Source organism: Falco biarmicus, chromosome 1, assembly GCF_023638135.1.
Source record: "Falco biarmicus isolate bFalBia1 chromosome 1, bFalBia1.pri, whole genome shotgun sequence".
Classification (NCBI taxonomy): domain Eukaryota; kingdom Metazoa; phylum Chordata; class Aves; order Falconiformes; family Falconidae; genus Falco; species Falco biarmicus.
This window is the reverse complement of record NC_079288.1, coordinates 102,283,389-102,298,252: the sequence shown is the minus strand read 5'-3', so window position 1 is coordinate 102,298,252 and position 14,864 is coordinate 102,283,389. Positions and strand designations below refer to the sequence as shown.

Sequence of the window (14,864 nt, the reverse complement as noted above, 5' to 3'; positions counted from 1 at the left end):
TAACAACGCACATTTCATTTCTCAGTATTGCCAGGGCCCGTGTGGATGACCACTGTCCTATCTGAAAGAGCAACCAAGGAACTCTGAGAACTACTGGCACTGTTAGTTAACAACACAGGGACTGCCTAAAACCACAACTCTCTCTTCTTAAACAACAAGAAACACCAAACCAGCAAAAACACCCAAACCCCAAACACATTTATTTTTTTATTACCTTTCATAAGAACTTAGTTTTACTCTACTCTCTTACATCCCAGGGTACTGGCAGCTTATGATAATGTTAATCTGCACTGGTGCCTAGCAGCTAGCAACAAGACCAGTCAGGTTATGGCAAGAACTCCTGTACATGGTCACAGCAGAAACCAAGCCAACTGCCACAAACAACTGAAGTAGCCAAGACTGGTTTTCCAAAGGTTTCTCCCCTTTTCCCCCAAGAGTCCCATGCCTTTCCTCTTCTCCACACTGCCCACATCTTAGCCATATCATGTATAGTCTAGAGCTATGCATATACATGTGCTAGTTAGTACATGTATGCGCTTTTTTTGATGGCCAGCTAGCTACAAGTCAACTTAAAGCAGCTATTTTTAAAAATAATTTCAATACCAAAATGCCTTTTCTTTAGTGGAAATGAGAGCTTGTTATTATTTCTTCTTGCTAAAAGAATTACAGAAATTATTAGTTTCAACACTTTCATACTTCTGTCAAGCTGGGTGATCATTGGCCAACAACTTCAAGCACACAACCCCCAACCCCCCCTGTGTGCAATATTTTAAGGCTTTTTTTGTCTTAGGATATCAGCACAATATTTTCTGTCAGAAGACAACTTTGCTGTTTCTCATAATCACTCCGACAACTAAGAAACAAGAAATACAAGTGTTTAGCCATTCAAAGACCTTCTCTTTTGTTCAGCAAGAACACAGAGGAAAGTGGACTGCAACTCTCTAGGGAGTTGTACAGGATTTCCAAAAGCAACACATCAAGTCTCTAGAACCCAATTCATTATACAACAGAGCTGTTTACTATCACTGAATTATTCAGGATGCAGAAGAAAAATAGCTTCACGTATCTGCGCTGCAGTGGCAATTGCAGGCTTACCTGTGCATCGATATCTATAGCAGGGTAGATTGGTAGCATGGCTGAAGGAGAAATGATAGGACTTGGAGTTGGCGTCTGAGGTTGGGAGACAGAAGTTGCAATGCTGTGGGTAGGAGTGTTTGACATTGCAGATGCTCTTCCGCTCACTGCTGTTGAACAGAATAATTACACTTAGCAAAAGCAAAACACTTAACTTCAGATGTTAAACATGACAATAAATGGACAGGGGGACAGAACTCCCACTGACCAAACTCCCCAAGAACTTTATTTTCCACAAAAAACATTTTCCACTCTTTTAACCCAATCTTTGAACCTTTAACACTTTGATTTTAACAACTATGCAGAAGGTTAACTGTATTCAATCAAAGAAATATGTATCAGATGGGCATGTTTTCTAGAAGCCCACCACACACAAAAAGGATTTATTTTTTTAAAAAACCCAAAGATCTCTCCTCCAAGCCAGCCATTATTTGGACCACAGGTTCCATACCTTTAGAAGCAAAACTGCAGAACAAGTCCAATCAATGGGTATCAACGCAATTTTTCTTAAAACAGTTTAAGGATTTTCATATAAAAGTCCGTCCAATTATCACCCTCTACCCCCCTGGCCCCCATAAACATAAAAAAAAGCAACAGTGCTAGCATCAGGATGCTCACATGGCAGAATTTGTTGACATCAGAGAAGTGGAAGCTTCGTAACAGCCATTTTGCAGAAACTTTGGTCAAGGTTGTTAGGATAAGCAAAAGGTAAATACCATTTTACAGTTGACAACAGCATATTGACATGACACAAAATAGCACCGACTGCCACGCTTCCCTGAAATTCATGTTGTACATGTAACATTTAAAAGTATCGAGCAAACTTGAATCTACAACAGCCTTTGGGAAAAAACTCCCGTTTTCCTTCTTTTGGTTTTGTCCTTAACAGAACTCCATGGTTTTCTCCCTGACTTTTCTCCAGTATTTCTACAGGTCTTTTTCACACATGATCAGCAAAAGAGAAAGTAAAGTACTGTACGCTTCTCCTGTCAAGTTGACAAAGGCATCTTTAACTGCAACATTGAAGAAATGCACTTTCCACATATAGTCAGTATTCATCTAGTACACACCACCAAGTAACCTTGTGGAACATCAAATAATACCCCTTTACCCCCACCTTTTCAAGCCTTGGTCATTTTTCAAACAGGTTTAATCATCAGCCATGTCCCTAACTGCCAGCCATTGATAATTAGCTCCTATATTAAATTTGAAGTGGTAAGTTCTTCAACAAATGCCGCAAAAACTGTACCCTGACGTGCCAATTTGTGTACTCCCTCCTCTGCAAGGCAGCTATGTTTTTCATCCATTACTAATTTAATTTCTGAACCTCCTATACAAAATCCCAGCAAAGCAGCTAATAAATGTCACTGAAACGAAGAAACCCCAGCTTAAAACATAAAAAGTATTATTAACTTTATATGTAAATCAAGATTCAAACTCCCTTGACCTTTATATAACAGTGCCTTCTGAAAGCTTTTCTCATCTTATGAAACAAATCACACTAAGCATGGATTAAAGGAAACATGCAGAAGCTAAGCCAAAATATTCTGACATAAGGTCAAAAATTATGGCCTAAGGGATTTCTGTACAGAGAAGTAACCGAAGATCTTAATGACCTATCATTCTGTGGAGCATCTAATTTAAACTCTGCTCATTCCTTATACTGACTGTAAATGAGAGATACAACCTAAAACCACAACTTCTGATTGGTTTCACAGAGAAGGATAAGAAGTTGTCTTTTCAACTCCTGCTCCCCTCCTTACACATACAGTCATAACAAGTAATTTCGAAAAACTAGCATAGGCACCTTCTTTCTTTAAGTTCAAAGAGCAAGTTAAAGCAGCACAAGAACAGTAATGGAATTATAAAGGATGAGGATTCTTGACTCTTCACATCTAGTCCAAAAGAATCCAATAAAAATGGTAAAACGGACTGGAAACTAACCAAATATGCTTAACTTGGATGATATAAAAGCACAATCATCAAATAACCCACATATGAAAAAAGTTAATCCTGCTACAGTACCACGTGTATTTCAAACAGTTTCTAAGAATTATAGCTGTAGTCCCAATATGGGGGCTGGGGAGCATCTACTACTTTACAGAGGCACTATTAAAGTTCTTAGACCTTAACAACAAAACAAAACAAAACCAAGGTAGTTAGGAAGGTCTCAGTTCCAGTAAAGTCTGTTTTTTGTACTAATGGTGTTGCAGTGAGGGGGAAGAAAAAGAAAGCCCACCAAAAAAAAAGATATAAAAAAAAGATACATGTTTAAAAGCAACATCCCTCTTTCCACAAGGAAGAAAACCTTTATTATACAACCCATATATAAATATTTTTATGCATGCTAGTAGGGGAGAATATGCATGTTGACTTACAGTTCTCTTAAGTGTATTTTGAATGTGCATCTGCAATAATTCACAGACAAATAGAAGTTCATAACCCTACAGCACATTTCACTGAGACAAGACATTAATTTTCATGGGTAATGACTTCGATTATATTTATTTCATTATCACCTGTGCAGAGTATAATTAACATGCCAAGGGCAACGAACAGAATCTTTACCATGTCCAATGAAAAATATTAAAAATTTCCACTAAGCCAAAAGGTTTTCCACAACAGTCTTGAGCAGTGGAAAAAAAAAAAAGGCATAACCAGCTGGCTTGACCATCCCATATAAAAGCACTAGCAGCCAAAGGTCTCTTCTCCTCTGCCCCTCCGTCTACTCTAATGGACCAGTAGCAACATTTAACTACAAGTCTGTACTTCAAGATTGAAACATCGTTACCTCACGCCTAGGATAATGAAGTCTTCAAAGCTAGTTCACTATTAGAATATTTTAGTATATACATGCCTTGATATGGACCAGCTATCAGTCTTAATCATGTTACGAAACATGGTTAAGCTTCTTTGACACAGTATGTTGCTCCAAGCACCACTTGACCACTAAGTCACAGTCTTTTACATTTGTTTGGACATTAGACAACCAGTTTTGTGCTTACTCGTAGTAGGAGCATGGCTGCTCTTCATATGGATTTCCTTCTGGACATCTGAAGTTTCACTCAGCTTCAATCAAAAAAAAAGGACACCCCCACAGCTGCTACTTTCTCCCCCACGGCCAACAGCCTCACCATCTAGAGAAGCATTTGGCTTACAAATGTTGTCCCAGCATCAGGGGATGAAAGAAAACAGCCAAGCTGACGAATTAGAACACCTGAAAACTAACACAAGATACTTAACATTGTAGCCAGTATTTTTATCTCACTGCTCTACATGCCCTAACTCAAAACTTGTGTCTGGAAAAAAGCCCAAAATTCTCAAAAGAACATGGAGTTGTTCGCACTGTTCAAGTTTGTTGCTTCCTTGAATACTTTGTATTTTCATTAAGTGCATGATATTACAGAAACCAAGCACCTTTACAATCCCATTTCATCTTAATTGTTAACAGAAGTTTCACGTTAGTTTTGTCCGATTGTGGGTGCAGCACTGTTCTTATGTATTTATTCCTTATTTTCGGTAATGCCAACAGTACATGGATAAAAACTTTTTCACATATTACAATAAGCCAAGATGAGGGACTGAGGGAAAACAAATCCAACATTACAAGAAATCTATTAAGATACCTCAGCTTTTTCCAACTTGTTAAAGCCAAATCAACAAGCTTGTTTCACACCAGGTTGTTCTCCTCTGCCCTCAATTTCTCTGTTGTATCTTAAGTTATTAACAGCTATGCTCCTGCCACACATGCTTAAAACCAGTACAGGACACTTCAGATGCATAACATGCCTTGAATTACAAGAGTCAAAGTTATGTTCTGAATTCAAATACAAACACACAGCGTTGCTTCTTCATACTAACAGCTCCATGGATGAAGCCTGAAAACCACAGTGGCAGTCTTGATGATTATTAGTTATAGTCTGAAAGGTGGACTACCCCAGGCTCAGTCCCACACAAAACCAGCTGCCTAGCAATAGCCAAAAGTCTCTTAATATTCCAAGGGCAAGGGTCTAAATGCATTTACCATCCATCTGCAAGAGCAGCACAACCATTGCCAGCAATCTGTAGCTACACCAGCACATAACAACTTACATCCTCAGTTTTCTGCAGCTCCTGTATAGGTCGTGAGACAGACAGAACCTCCTAATTTTTCTGTGATGCTGGTGCTCTACACAGTTATTTTTTCAGTACTGAGTGTCTGTGAAGAACTTACAGGCAATGCATATTCTTTCTTATGTATTAATTCAGTCACAATTAAAACTGACTCATCCCACAAGGTAGCTACCAGGAATTAATCTTATCCAGTGCTTCAGTATTCCTGAAGTTTTGTGAGGCTCTGTTACCAAACCTAATCCTTTGAATAGTTACTATTTTAAAAGAAGTTTCCTAATAAAACCAGGGATTTTTTTTCTTTATGTCCTTAACATACCATTTAACATCTGCAATGTTTTCATTCGAGAGTTACATAACTAACCCTAAAAAATACTTCTATTCACTACCCCCACAGCAAGCAAAGAACTTATCCAGCAACTGAAGCCGAAGAGCAAACCTTTTGCTTGTCAATTCCAGCAGGATCACAAAAGCAGCCTGAAGTTAAAACTGAAGGATTATTTACTGCTTTTTCACAACTTAACCTATTTCTTTCTTTAGGAAAACCCCAAACCCCTTTACTTGGTACATTCTCTTACCATGCTTCCCAGGCAAATTGCATAGAGCTCTGGTAATGTCAATTAGCTTCTCTAAGAGCAAGGAATCCTACTCTCAAGTCCCAGAGCTGATCTAGCAACAACACTTGACCTCTCCACCAATACCCATGTCTTACACTCGCCTCTAACAAATAACAAGCATTTATGTACCTGGCCTTGTTTGAAACAAGTACTTAAAATGGGAAAACTGAACTCATTGTTTGCAACTAAGTTAGCACACGGATGAACATTAGGTAAGGCTTACACAGCTAAGGTGAAGCTTTGTTTTTGTAACTGGTGCTGTTCGCCACAGCTCTGTGATGAAACTTAACTCAAGCCATCTCAGAAACGGAGATCTAAATTCATAGGAATATTCTATAAGGTTCCAATTAAAGCAATACACACAAATACTGATCAAATATTTAGCTGCTGCTTAAACATTTTCTGTTACATTGAGCTCATTTCACCTCCACTCTAAATACTGATGTGTGGATTCAAGTTGGCACTTAAGTCATATCTCAGGTCTGTGTCTGCTCTTGCTTAAAAAGAAAGCCAACTACAATTAGCCACTTCACAGAAAAACAAAGACTGAAGGAATTGCAGCTGTACAGCTTTTAACAGTCTTGTCACAAGTGCTTTCCAGAGCACAATTCGGTGGGGTATGAAGGGACTGAGAGCAGCCCTGAGGACAAGGGACTTGGGGTACTGGTGGATGCAAGCTGGACATGAGCCAGCAGTGCGCACTCACAGCCCAGAAAGCCAGCCAAGTCCTGGGCCATATCCAAAGCAGCATGGCCAGCAGCCCCTCTGCTCCACTCTGGTGACACCCCTGCTGCAGTACTGCATCCAGCTCTGGGGCCCCCAACAGAAGGAGGACACGGACCTGTTGGAGCAAGCCCAGAGGAAGCCACAGAAACAATCAGAGGGCTGGTGCACATCTCCTGGGCAGACAGGCTGAGAGTTGGGGTTGTTCAGCCTAGAGAAGAAGCTGTTTCAGGGAGAGCTTACAGCATCCTTCCACTACCTAGAGGCCAACAAACTTTTTAGCAGGGCTTGTTGTGATAGAACAAGGGGTAACGGTTTCAAACTAAAAAGAGAGTAGTTTTAGACTAGATATAAGGAAGGCATTCTTTACTGTGAGGGTGGCAAGGCACTGGCACAGGCTGCCGGGAGAGATAGTAGATGCCCCAATCCCTGGAAACATTCAAGGTCAGGTTGGACAGGGCCCCTCCAATCTAGCTGAAGATGTCCCTGCTCATGGCAGGGGGTGTGGACTAAATGACCTCTAAAGATCCCTTCCAACCCAAACCATTCTATGATTCTCCAAATTTAGACCTTATCCCCAACTGCATGTGTGCATGCACATAGTAAGAACTGGGACTATGGAGTACAAAACCACTCACTCAAATGCACTTTGGAAATGTCTGACCTTTCCAAAAATGCATGCATGAGCATTTGGGTATGTAGCAGATGACCCAAAACTGCAAGCTCTCAAGATGTTATATGTGGTTGAACACATAAACTTGGAGTTAGGACGTTTGTTAAGTTGTATCTAAACATAATTGAAGTGCATTGCAAAGATTCTTCTTAAGTAAAAGACCTGCAATTATCCCATCTCTTCAATTGGAGTAGTTGGTATCGTTATGTATCCCAGCAGCTCCACATCAGAATAATCTTCACTGTTAATGCATGATGGATGTGGTTTTATCTATTTTTTCATGCATCCAGTTTTTTATCCACTGACAGATTTTTAGCCAATCTGTATGTCTAGGCTTCAATTCTAACACAAGAATTTCAGAATAGAATCTCTTGTCTCCTTTAAGTTTCAGTAGTCTTTTATGAGGCTTTGTCCAAGTATCAGGTTACTCATTAGATGCCTAATTTGAAAACTGTTGTTCCAACTATTTTGAACTATCACCATCTGGTATTTTTAACCATTACCATATCTTCTATTCACTCTCCACCATTATCGTACTCCAATAACTCTTGCAGTATATGCAGGATGAGCACCACACCTCTGGGCTAAAGCACCCCTGGAAACCTGCCTTTCCTCTGGCAGACGCCCTCATCCTAACATATTTTACATAACAGACTTATCAAAATAGAGAGCACTTAAATGAAAGTCCATCAGCTTAACCAAGAGCACCTCAGTGAAATTGTATCAAGTGACATGATTTTCTTTTTTAATACTTTGTCCTAACAATCTGTATTCAGCTAAGCCGTCAAAATGAGTATTTGAGCAACTACTTTAACATGGAAAGGGGGATAAGTGAAACTGAATGAGGTGTAAAGGAAAGCAGCACTAACAACGCATGTTTCCTACAGCATTTAAAACCCATTTCACTCTTTTGTTTTACTACTTAAGGTCTTACTGCACTGATGTCACTGGGTAAAGAATTCCCCAAAGCAATGAAGAATTTGGTAAGGCTCAATTTGTTTTTCACTGGCAAAGCAGCCATTTTTATGGGTAGACATTTTTAGAAGTCATAGGATAATAATTTTTTTTTTCCAAACAGAAGTAAAAGCTTCCAATAGGTAGACTATTCAAGGCCAAACAGAGGAGCTCTCATCCAAAAGCCTACAGGCTCCTTACAGATTTATAGGCTTGACACTGTGCTATGGTTGCTCAAAGCCTGTTCTGAGTGCTCCAAATGAGCTCTCTGTTAGCTAGTCCAAAGTACTAACCAGTTATCATCAAGATACTGTTCCCAAGCTACTAACAGGCCGAAGTAGAACCGTTAGAGCCTAGGGCATTCCCCCCTGCAAACTATAAAGAGTTAGAAATGCCCCTTCTGACATACCAACCTGACAAACAGGCACCAGTTAGCTCAACAAAAAGAAAGGCAACCATGTAAATCGAAAAGTTAAAACTAGTTTTCTGAACTCCTAAAGACAGGGATCAGTAGGCTAGTGGTACTTGCCGTGGAGCTAGCAGGAATGCACAAACACACACACACAAACATAAAGAAGTGGACATACCCTCAACTGGTCAAGCAAATATTAAACCTGCTCATAACAATATAAACCCACCTGCCATGATGTCATCCAGCGTGTCATTGAGCGTCTGAGCAGGGCTGGCTACCATTAACCCTTGCTGTGTTTCTGTCAGTATTCCTTGCCCCAGCCCTGCTAGTTGTGCTTGGCCCAATACTGGCTGTCCAACTATAACACCTTGCAGTTCTGTAAGATTTGCGATGGACCCTGGAGGTAAGGAACCTGCTGCCAGAGGCAAAGCTTGTGGCATCGCCAGAGGCTGAATTGGTGCAAAACCCGTCTGCGCAGCAGCTTGCTGAGGATCATCTTTAAGCAAGATGGGGTCCACTTGCTGTAATCGTGCATAGTCTCCCTCTGAGAGTTGTTCTCCTACCCCAACAGGAGTCAGTAGTCCCAGATGCTGGCAAGACTGCTGCTGCTGCTGCTGCTGGAGCTGAATTCTTTGCGCTTTTACCTCTAGATATTGCTTTTTTAGCTGCTGCTGAGTTTTCAGCTGTAACTCTCGCTCCACTTTCTGCAGTTCCTCCAAAATCTTTTGTTTCTTCTGAATTTGTTCCTCTCTCGTTTTGTTCAGCTCCTCAATCTTCTCTTTGGTGAGCTGGTCAGCATGTGCCAATTCCAGGGACTGCAGCTGAGCGTTCTTCTCTATGGCTTCTTTTATCCTCTGCTCCAGCTCTGTCAACTTGCCCTGAGCCTCTTCTACAATGCTCTCTGGAGACTGATTGGTGATGTAACCCTGTACATCCTGGTTGTTTGCTGGCAAATGACTGCTGGACTTTTGTTTAGAAGCAGCTGTGTGAAAAAGAAACCCCCTCAGAACCAATGGAAGTGCATATGAATAGCATCCTCATTATAGAGCTACTGTTGGGATGCTAAATGGCCGGTTATGCACCAAGACACAGCACCCACAGAAGGTCAGCGTGTACTGTAAGGCCCTCAAAGAAAACCGCATCTTTCACTATCAATTTTAAGACAGCAGTCAGATTGAATTTAACAGTACAGATTACTGCGCATACATTCCAAATAACCCTGCACTACGTTGACATATTTATTCCAAAAATTGTTATACTTTTGCCAAATGAAGCGATTGTCTCAAGAGCCGCTGTTATCAAGTGGTGCTACAAGATAAAGGGGAACAAAAAGAAAGGATATGCTGTCTCTTTACTTGATGTTTTGCGACTGGTATCAACGTGTTAAGACTTAAACGTATGGTTACAGCCCTGAAAGCACAGCAAAAGTGATGCAAAAACATCTCAAGGGACAGGTGACTTGCTCTAGGCCACCAGTTTTGTGAGTAACTCAGTACATTTTAGGAAGTGCTACACTTTCTAGGACTACTGAATCCTTTCACTACAGGTATCCAGCTTTGCTCAGTTGACAAACAGCGCTAGAACCCAGAATAGTCATTTATCAATATTTAACATGATCTAACAGGGTATGTTTAGCCACTACTATTTTATCCATAGCAGACATTATTTTGCCTGTGTCAAAACTTGGCTCTCTGCCCAGGCAAGGCAAATATTTCAGCCTTTCTGTAAGAATGAGCGATGGACTAATCCAATTCATCTTTTATGAAGAAGTCCACAGTAACACAGCTGACATGGTCTGCCATACCAGTTGGAGAAGGAACAATCGGTTAATTTTGAAGGGCGAAAGGCAAATCAAAACTCAGGATTTGAGTCAGTGGAGGTGCCCAGTTTCTTCCAGTCATCCTCGCTGTATTTCCAGAACAATACAAGTGTACACACAGTATTAATTTTATGACATGCACGCCTGTATTTGCACTATTGCTGATCCTTGATAAAAATAGTTTTGGAAGAAAATTCTTAAGTACAGAAAGCGTTAAGTGTCAAAATGGCGGTATCAAAATAGATGCAAATTTAGTCCTAGCAGGACCTGAGCCACATCAGACTACGTATTTTATAGCACAAGAAATTCCGCCTTCAAATTAGTCAAACCCACTCCAAGACTACTATTCTAAGTAAACACAAGTTATCAAATCAACTACAATATGGAGATTAACATTGTTTTTACAACTACCATTATCAAATTTACATAGGCTTCTGGGTGACATTTTGCATTAGTCCAGTATGTCAGACTAATATATATTTAAACATGTTTACTTAGGCAGATTTCTTGACGCTTTACGATTACAGGGTTAGATGACTGATACTTCATATTTGGCAGATAAGCAAATCCTTAAAAAAAAAAAAATTGCCATTTCCTTGACTGAATCCATAAGCACTCTTCATAGGAACTACTCTGCTAGAAGTGCAACCCTCTATCTTCTGCCTAAGGAAGGATATTTAGAAAATAAGCTCCAGAACTAAGACTGACCTTTATTTCTGATGGGAAGGGTTGTGGCGACATTAGCAGGGGGTTTGTCAGGCTCCTGGGGTGGAACGACCATGGGCAGCGCCTGCACTGGTACACGAGGAGCCTAAAATGTTGGATACTAACAGATTACTTTTCTCATACTCTAATCTAGTTATAATTCAATAGAAGGTAAACAAAACCTGTTAGAAAAGCAGACTTTAAATGGTGACTAGTAACACTTAATACTTCTTTTTAATATGCCAAGTTCAGTAGTTAACAATTTGAGATCATCTGACTTGTATATACTCCGCAATTTTAACCTAAGAAATTAATTGCTGAACAATACTTGTCTCAGCATGGTACAGGGTTATACTATGGTAAAGCAAATACAAGTCACAATGGGCTACAAATGTAATTCCAAAGAGCCTCATTAAAGACCTTTTTACTTGCTGGGGTTCTTTTCCCCCCTCTTCACTTTTTCCAGTAATATTTATAGAGCAAAAAGAACAACGATGAAAGCACTACACAGTGATGCTCAAAGGTCTTTACTTTGAGCTGTCTTGAACGTCGTAATTTTCAGTGTGTTCACCTACAGTTCAGTAGTTCATGAAATGAATGATTAACTCTTCTCTCATCTTTGAACTCCCAAGTAAGCTACAAAAAGAAATGCAAAAAAGCCCCACAAATCCACAGACAACCAGCCCTTACATCTTACCCTATTCAAATCATGGGATGGTGGGGTCAGCTGAGTAGCATCAGGTGGAGGAGCAGAAAGCAAGTTGTTTGGGTAATCTAGAAGGTAACAAACCACGCTGGTATGACCACCTTTTGCTGCCTCTATTAACATAGTTGATCCATCCTAATGAGGGAACGACCACAGTATTAGAAAACAGCATCATCAAAACATGACAGCACTGAAGCATTTTGGAAGACACAATGGAGTATCTATTAAGACTGCTTTAATAAACAGTCATTCTACCTGCAGTTAAGTCCACATCTAAACTTAAGGACACTTAAGTATTTCCAAAAAAACCTAGTACTTTTTAGAAGGACCTTACTACTTGAGCACAACCTATACTTTAATGGTAATGAATAGACCTGCACTACTCCTAACAACTTACATAAACATGGTCACGAGCATAACACCTGCTTGTGTAAATATCAGCTCTTGCACCTTACTTCATTTAAATCATGACATGTTGGGTCAGTTGCAGAGAACACAAAAGGAGAAAATTTGCATGGGTATTGTTAGTTTTAATATTAATGAAAGACTACTTCACAGGAAAACAAGGTTGAGCAACAAACCTTCAGTCTGTGTGTAGGATCAGCACCATGAGCTAGCAGTAATTCCACAACTGCCAAATGACCTCCAGCACAGGCCAGCGACAACACTGTATGATCGTTGTTAGCTGTGGTCCTATTCACATTTGCTCCTTCAAAAATAACAGGGAGAAATATTATTTAGAAAGACTTCTACTCATTCTCCTGTACCTGAAGTGACAGGAAGTTAACTTTTCTTAAATACAAACCTGTAGTTCTCCATGGCTGCAGTCTTAAAACTGACAAACAGTCAAATACTACTATCAGAAGACCTTTTAACAGAAGAGCAACCCTACCTGGACTTATACTCCAACCTCACTTTTCTAATGGATTCCTTGTAAGCACAGAACATCACACAGCAGATTAACCTATCGTTTTTAAAACTGCAGCAATTGTGCTAGGGCTGTCCCTCTTTTTAAAATTAAAACAAATGCTAAGATCCAGCACGTTGATCCATGCATCTTAGCACCAGCAAGCAGATGATTCATTGCAGCTCTGCTTCCTTCCTCTACAATCTAGACAGGGAAAACTACATCACACTGAAGCTTTAGGCCAGTCCTGCTCCATACAAGGAAGGTACAAGAACAATCCATCACTATCAGCTCAAGAGAGAGAAAACAGCAATTCTGAGACATGTCAACTCTATGCGTTCAACAGTGATGTAAGGCTGGAGCCAATGAACTTGCTTGATTTTGTCAGAACTAAGTCACAACTTTGAGACAAACAGGCACTTCAAGTTCAACTTCTGGAAAGATTGCTCAAAAGCCACACCAAGAGCATGGAGACACCCAGTAAGCACTACTACTGTTGCTGCTTTTACTAGGCATCAGAGACTGGAATGTAACTGTTTTCAGAAGCAGCTGCAGTTCCCACTAATCTCACCAGAAACCAGAGGTGATCATTACGTGCCTAGTTTGAGAATCAATTACCTACTTGACTTAAATTACTTTGAAACAAATCCAAGAAAGTTACACTAGTACTAACACGTTCTTAACCTTGAGTATTTCGAGCACCAGGAAAGCCAAACCCTTCTCACACTCTTACCTTTGCTAATCAAGAACTGAACAGTGCAAACATGACCTGCCCTTGCAGCTTTCATGAGAGGAGTTCTTCCACCTTCTGATTCATGCTCCTAGAGCAGATAAAGAAAGGCTTAAAATTCAGAAGTAGCAGGCGTGAAAGGATGCAATTCAGCCTTCTGGGTTTTTTTGATTGGAAAGACATCAGACACAGAAGAACCCTTTTTAATGTTTTACAAAATGCAGACAAAAATTCATTTAACATTTGAACTGAGCCCGTCTTGCAGATGGATGAAACTACCTACCTACCTTTGTACAGGTCGAGAGTCCTGGACAAGTAGTATTCAGGCACATAGTGGGGATTTTAGTTAAACATATTATGTACTGTCATGCTTAACTTCACTTCTTGATAACATACAGCTGTACAAGCCTACTGAAATGTAAAAATCGATTTACCTCTGTCATCTTAACTGCATTACGGTATACCAACTAGATCATGTCAGAACAGAGCTATCAACTGCTTGCTGCACAAGGAACAGAACAAGTTCACAGGTACATGTACTAACTCATGATCAGCTCAACAGTTTAAAGCTGAATACCATTCAGGACTGCACATGACAAAAGATCCCCTATTTTTTCTGTACAAGCAACCCTGAAAGGCTTGGAAATGCTTTAGACATCAGTTGCCAAAGTACCACAATTGACCTAAGCACTTTCAGGTAATTAAACAGCCTGAGAACTATTAGAAAAGCATCACCAATTCTCACTTCTTTAAAAGAAAAAGGTTAAAAGACAATTTGAATACAACTGTAACAAATAACAGCAAACTGCTAAGTTTTCAGCAACAGACATGGGACAAAAACGGCACGCATTTATAATTTTATTACCTAATAAGACTTTAAGAAGGTAATGACTTACCAGATCTGCACCTGCCTGAAGTAAGACATCTGCTACATCAGTATGGCCATTTTCACAGGCATATGTCAGTGCTGTGTCACCTGTTGCTGTTGTTGCATGCACATTAGCCCCTGAAGCAGTAGTAATGAGCATGTAAGCTTTATGAAGTTCATTACAGAAAATACGCAACTGTCTTCATCATCTTTACCATGATCAGATAGTAATTTTTAAATTTCCCCCTTCCAATCCAGTATCTTTGAAACAGACAACTTAAATCATACTCTAGAGGAATAAAACAAGTAAACATAAACTAGAAGTTCAGTTTCAAGTAAGTTTACATCAGCCTCATCTTCAAAAGCTAAATTAGGATCCAACTAATAAATTACTTAAAGTTCCACAAACCTTTGCAGTCAACTTCAAGAAGCTGCTAGTGAAAGTGTAATGAGTATGGAAAAAGGTGTTTTTCTCTCAAGGTTACATTCTCTACAGAACCGTTAAC

General features: G+C 39.9%; 1 protein-coding gene across 6 annotated transcripts in view; it reads right to left on the bottom strand.

Moving 5' to 3' along the window:
• The window catches only part of ANKRD17 (ankyrin repeat domain 17), a 95,021-nt gene that overhangs the window by 22,837 nt on the left and 57,320 nt on the right, over positions 1–14,864 (bottom strand). For 3 of the 6 annotated variants that reach the window (XM_056354226.1, XM_056354208.1, XM_056354237.1), the window contains exons 10-16: positions 14,387–14,496; positions 13,494–13,581; positions 12,435–12,562; positions 11,845–11,988; positions 11,151–11,253; positions 8,850–9,605; positions 1,096–1,244 (exon numbers count right to left, since the gene is read on the bottom strand). In XM_056354226.1, the coding sequence (XP_056210201.1) occupies positions 1,096–1,244; positions 8,850–9,605; positions 11,151–11,253; positions 11,845–11,988; positions 12,435–12,562; positions 13,494–13,581; positions 14,387–14,496 (1,478 nt within the window). The remainder of the gene's footprint in view (positions 1–1,095; positions 1,245–8,849; positions 9,606–11,150; positions 11,254–11,844; positions 11,989–12,434; positions 12,563–13,493; positions 13,582–14,386; positions 14,497–14,864) is intronic. The other 3 variants (XM_056354217.1, XM_056354242.1, XM_056354253.1) reach the window with 3 other exon arrangements.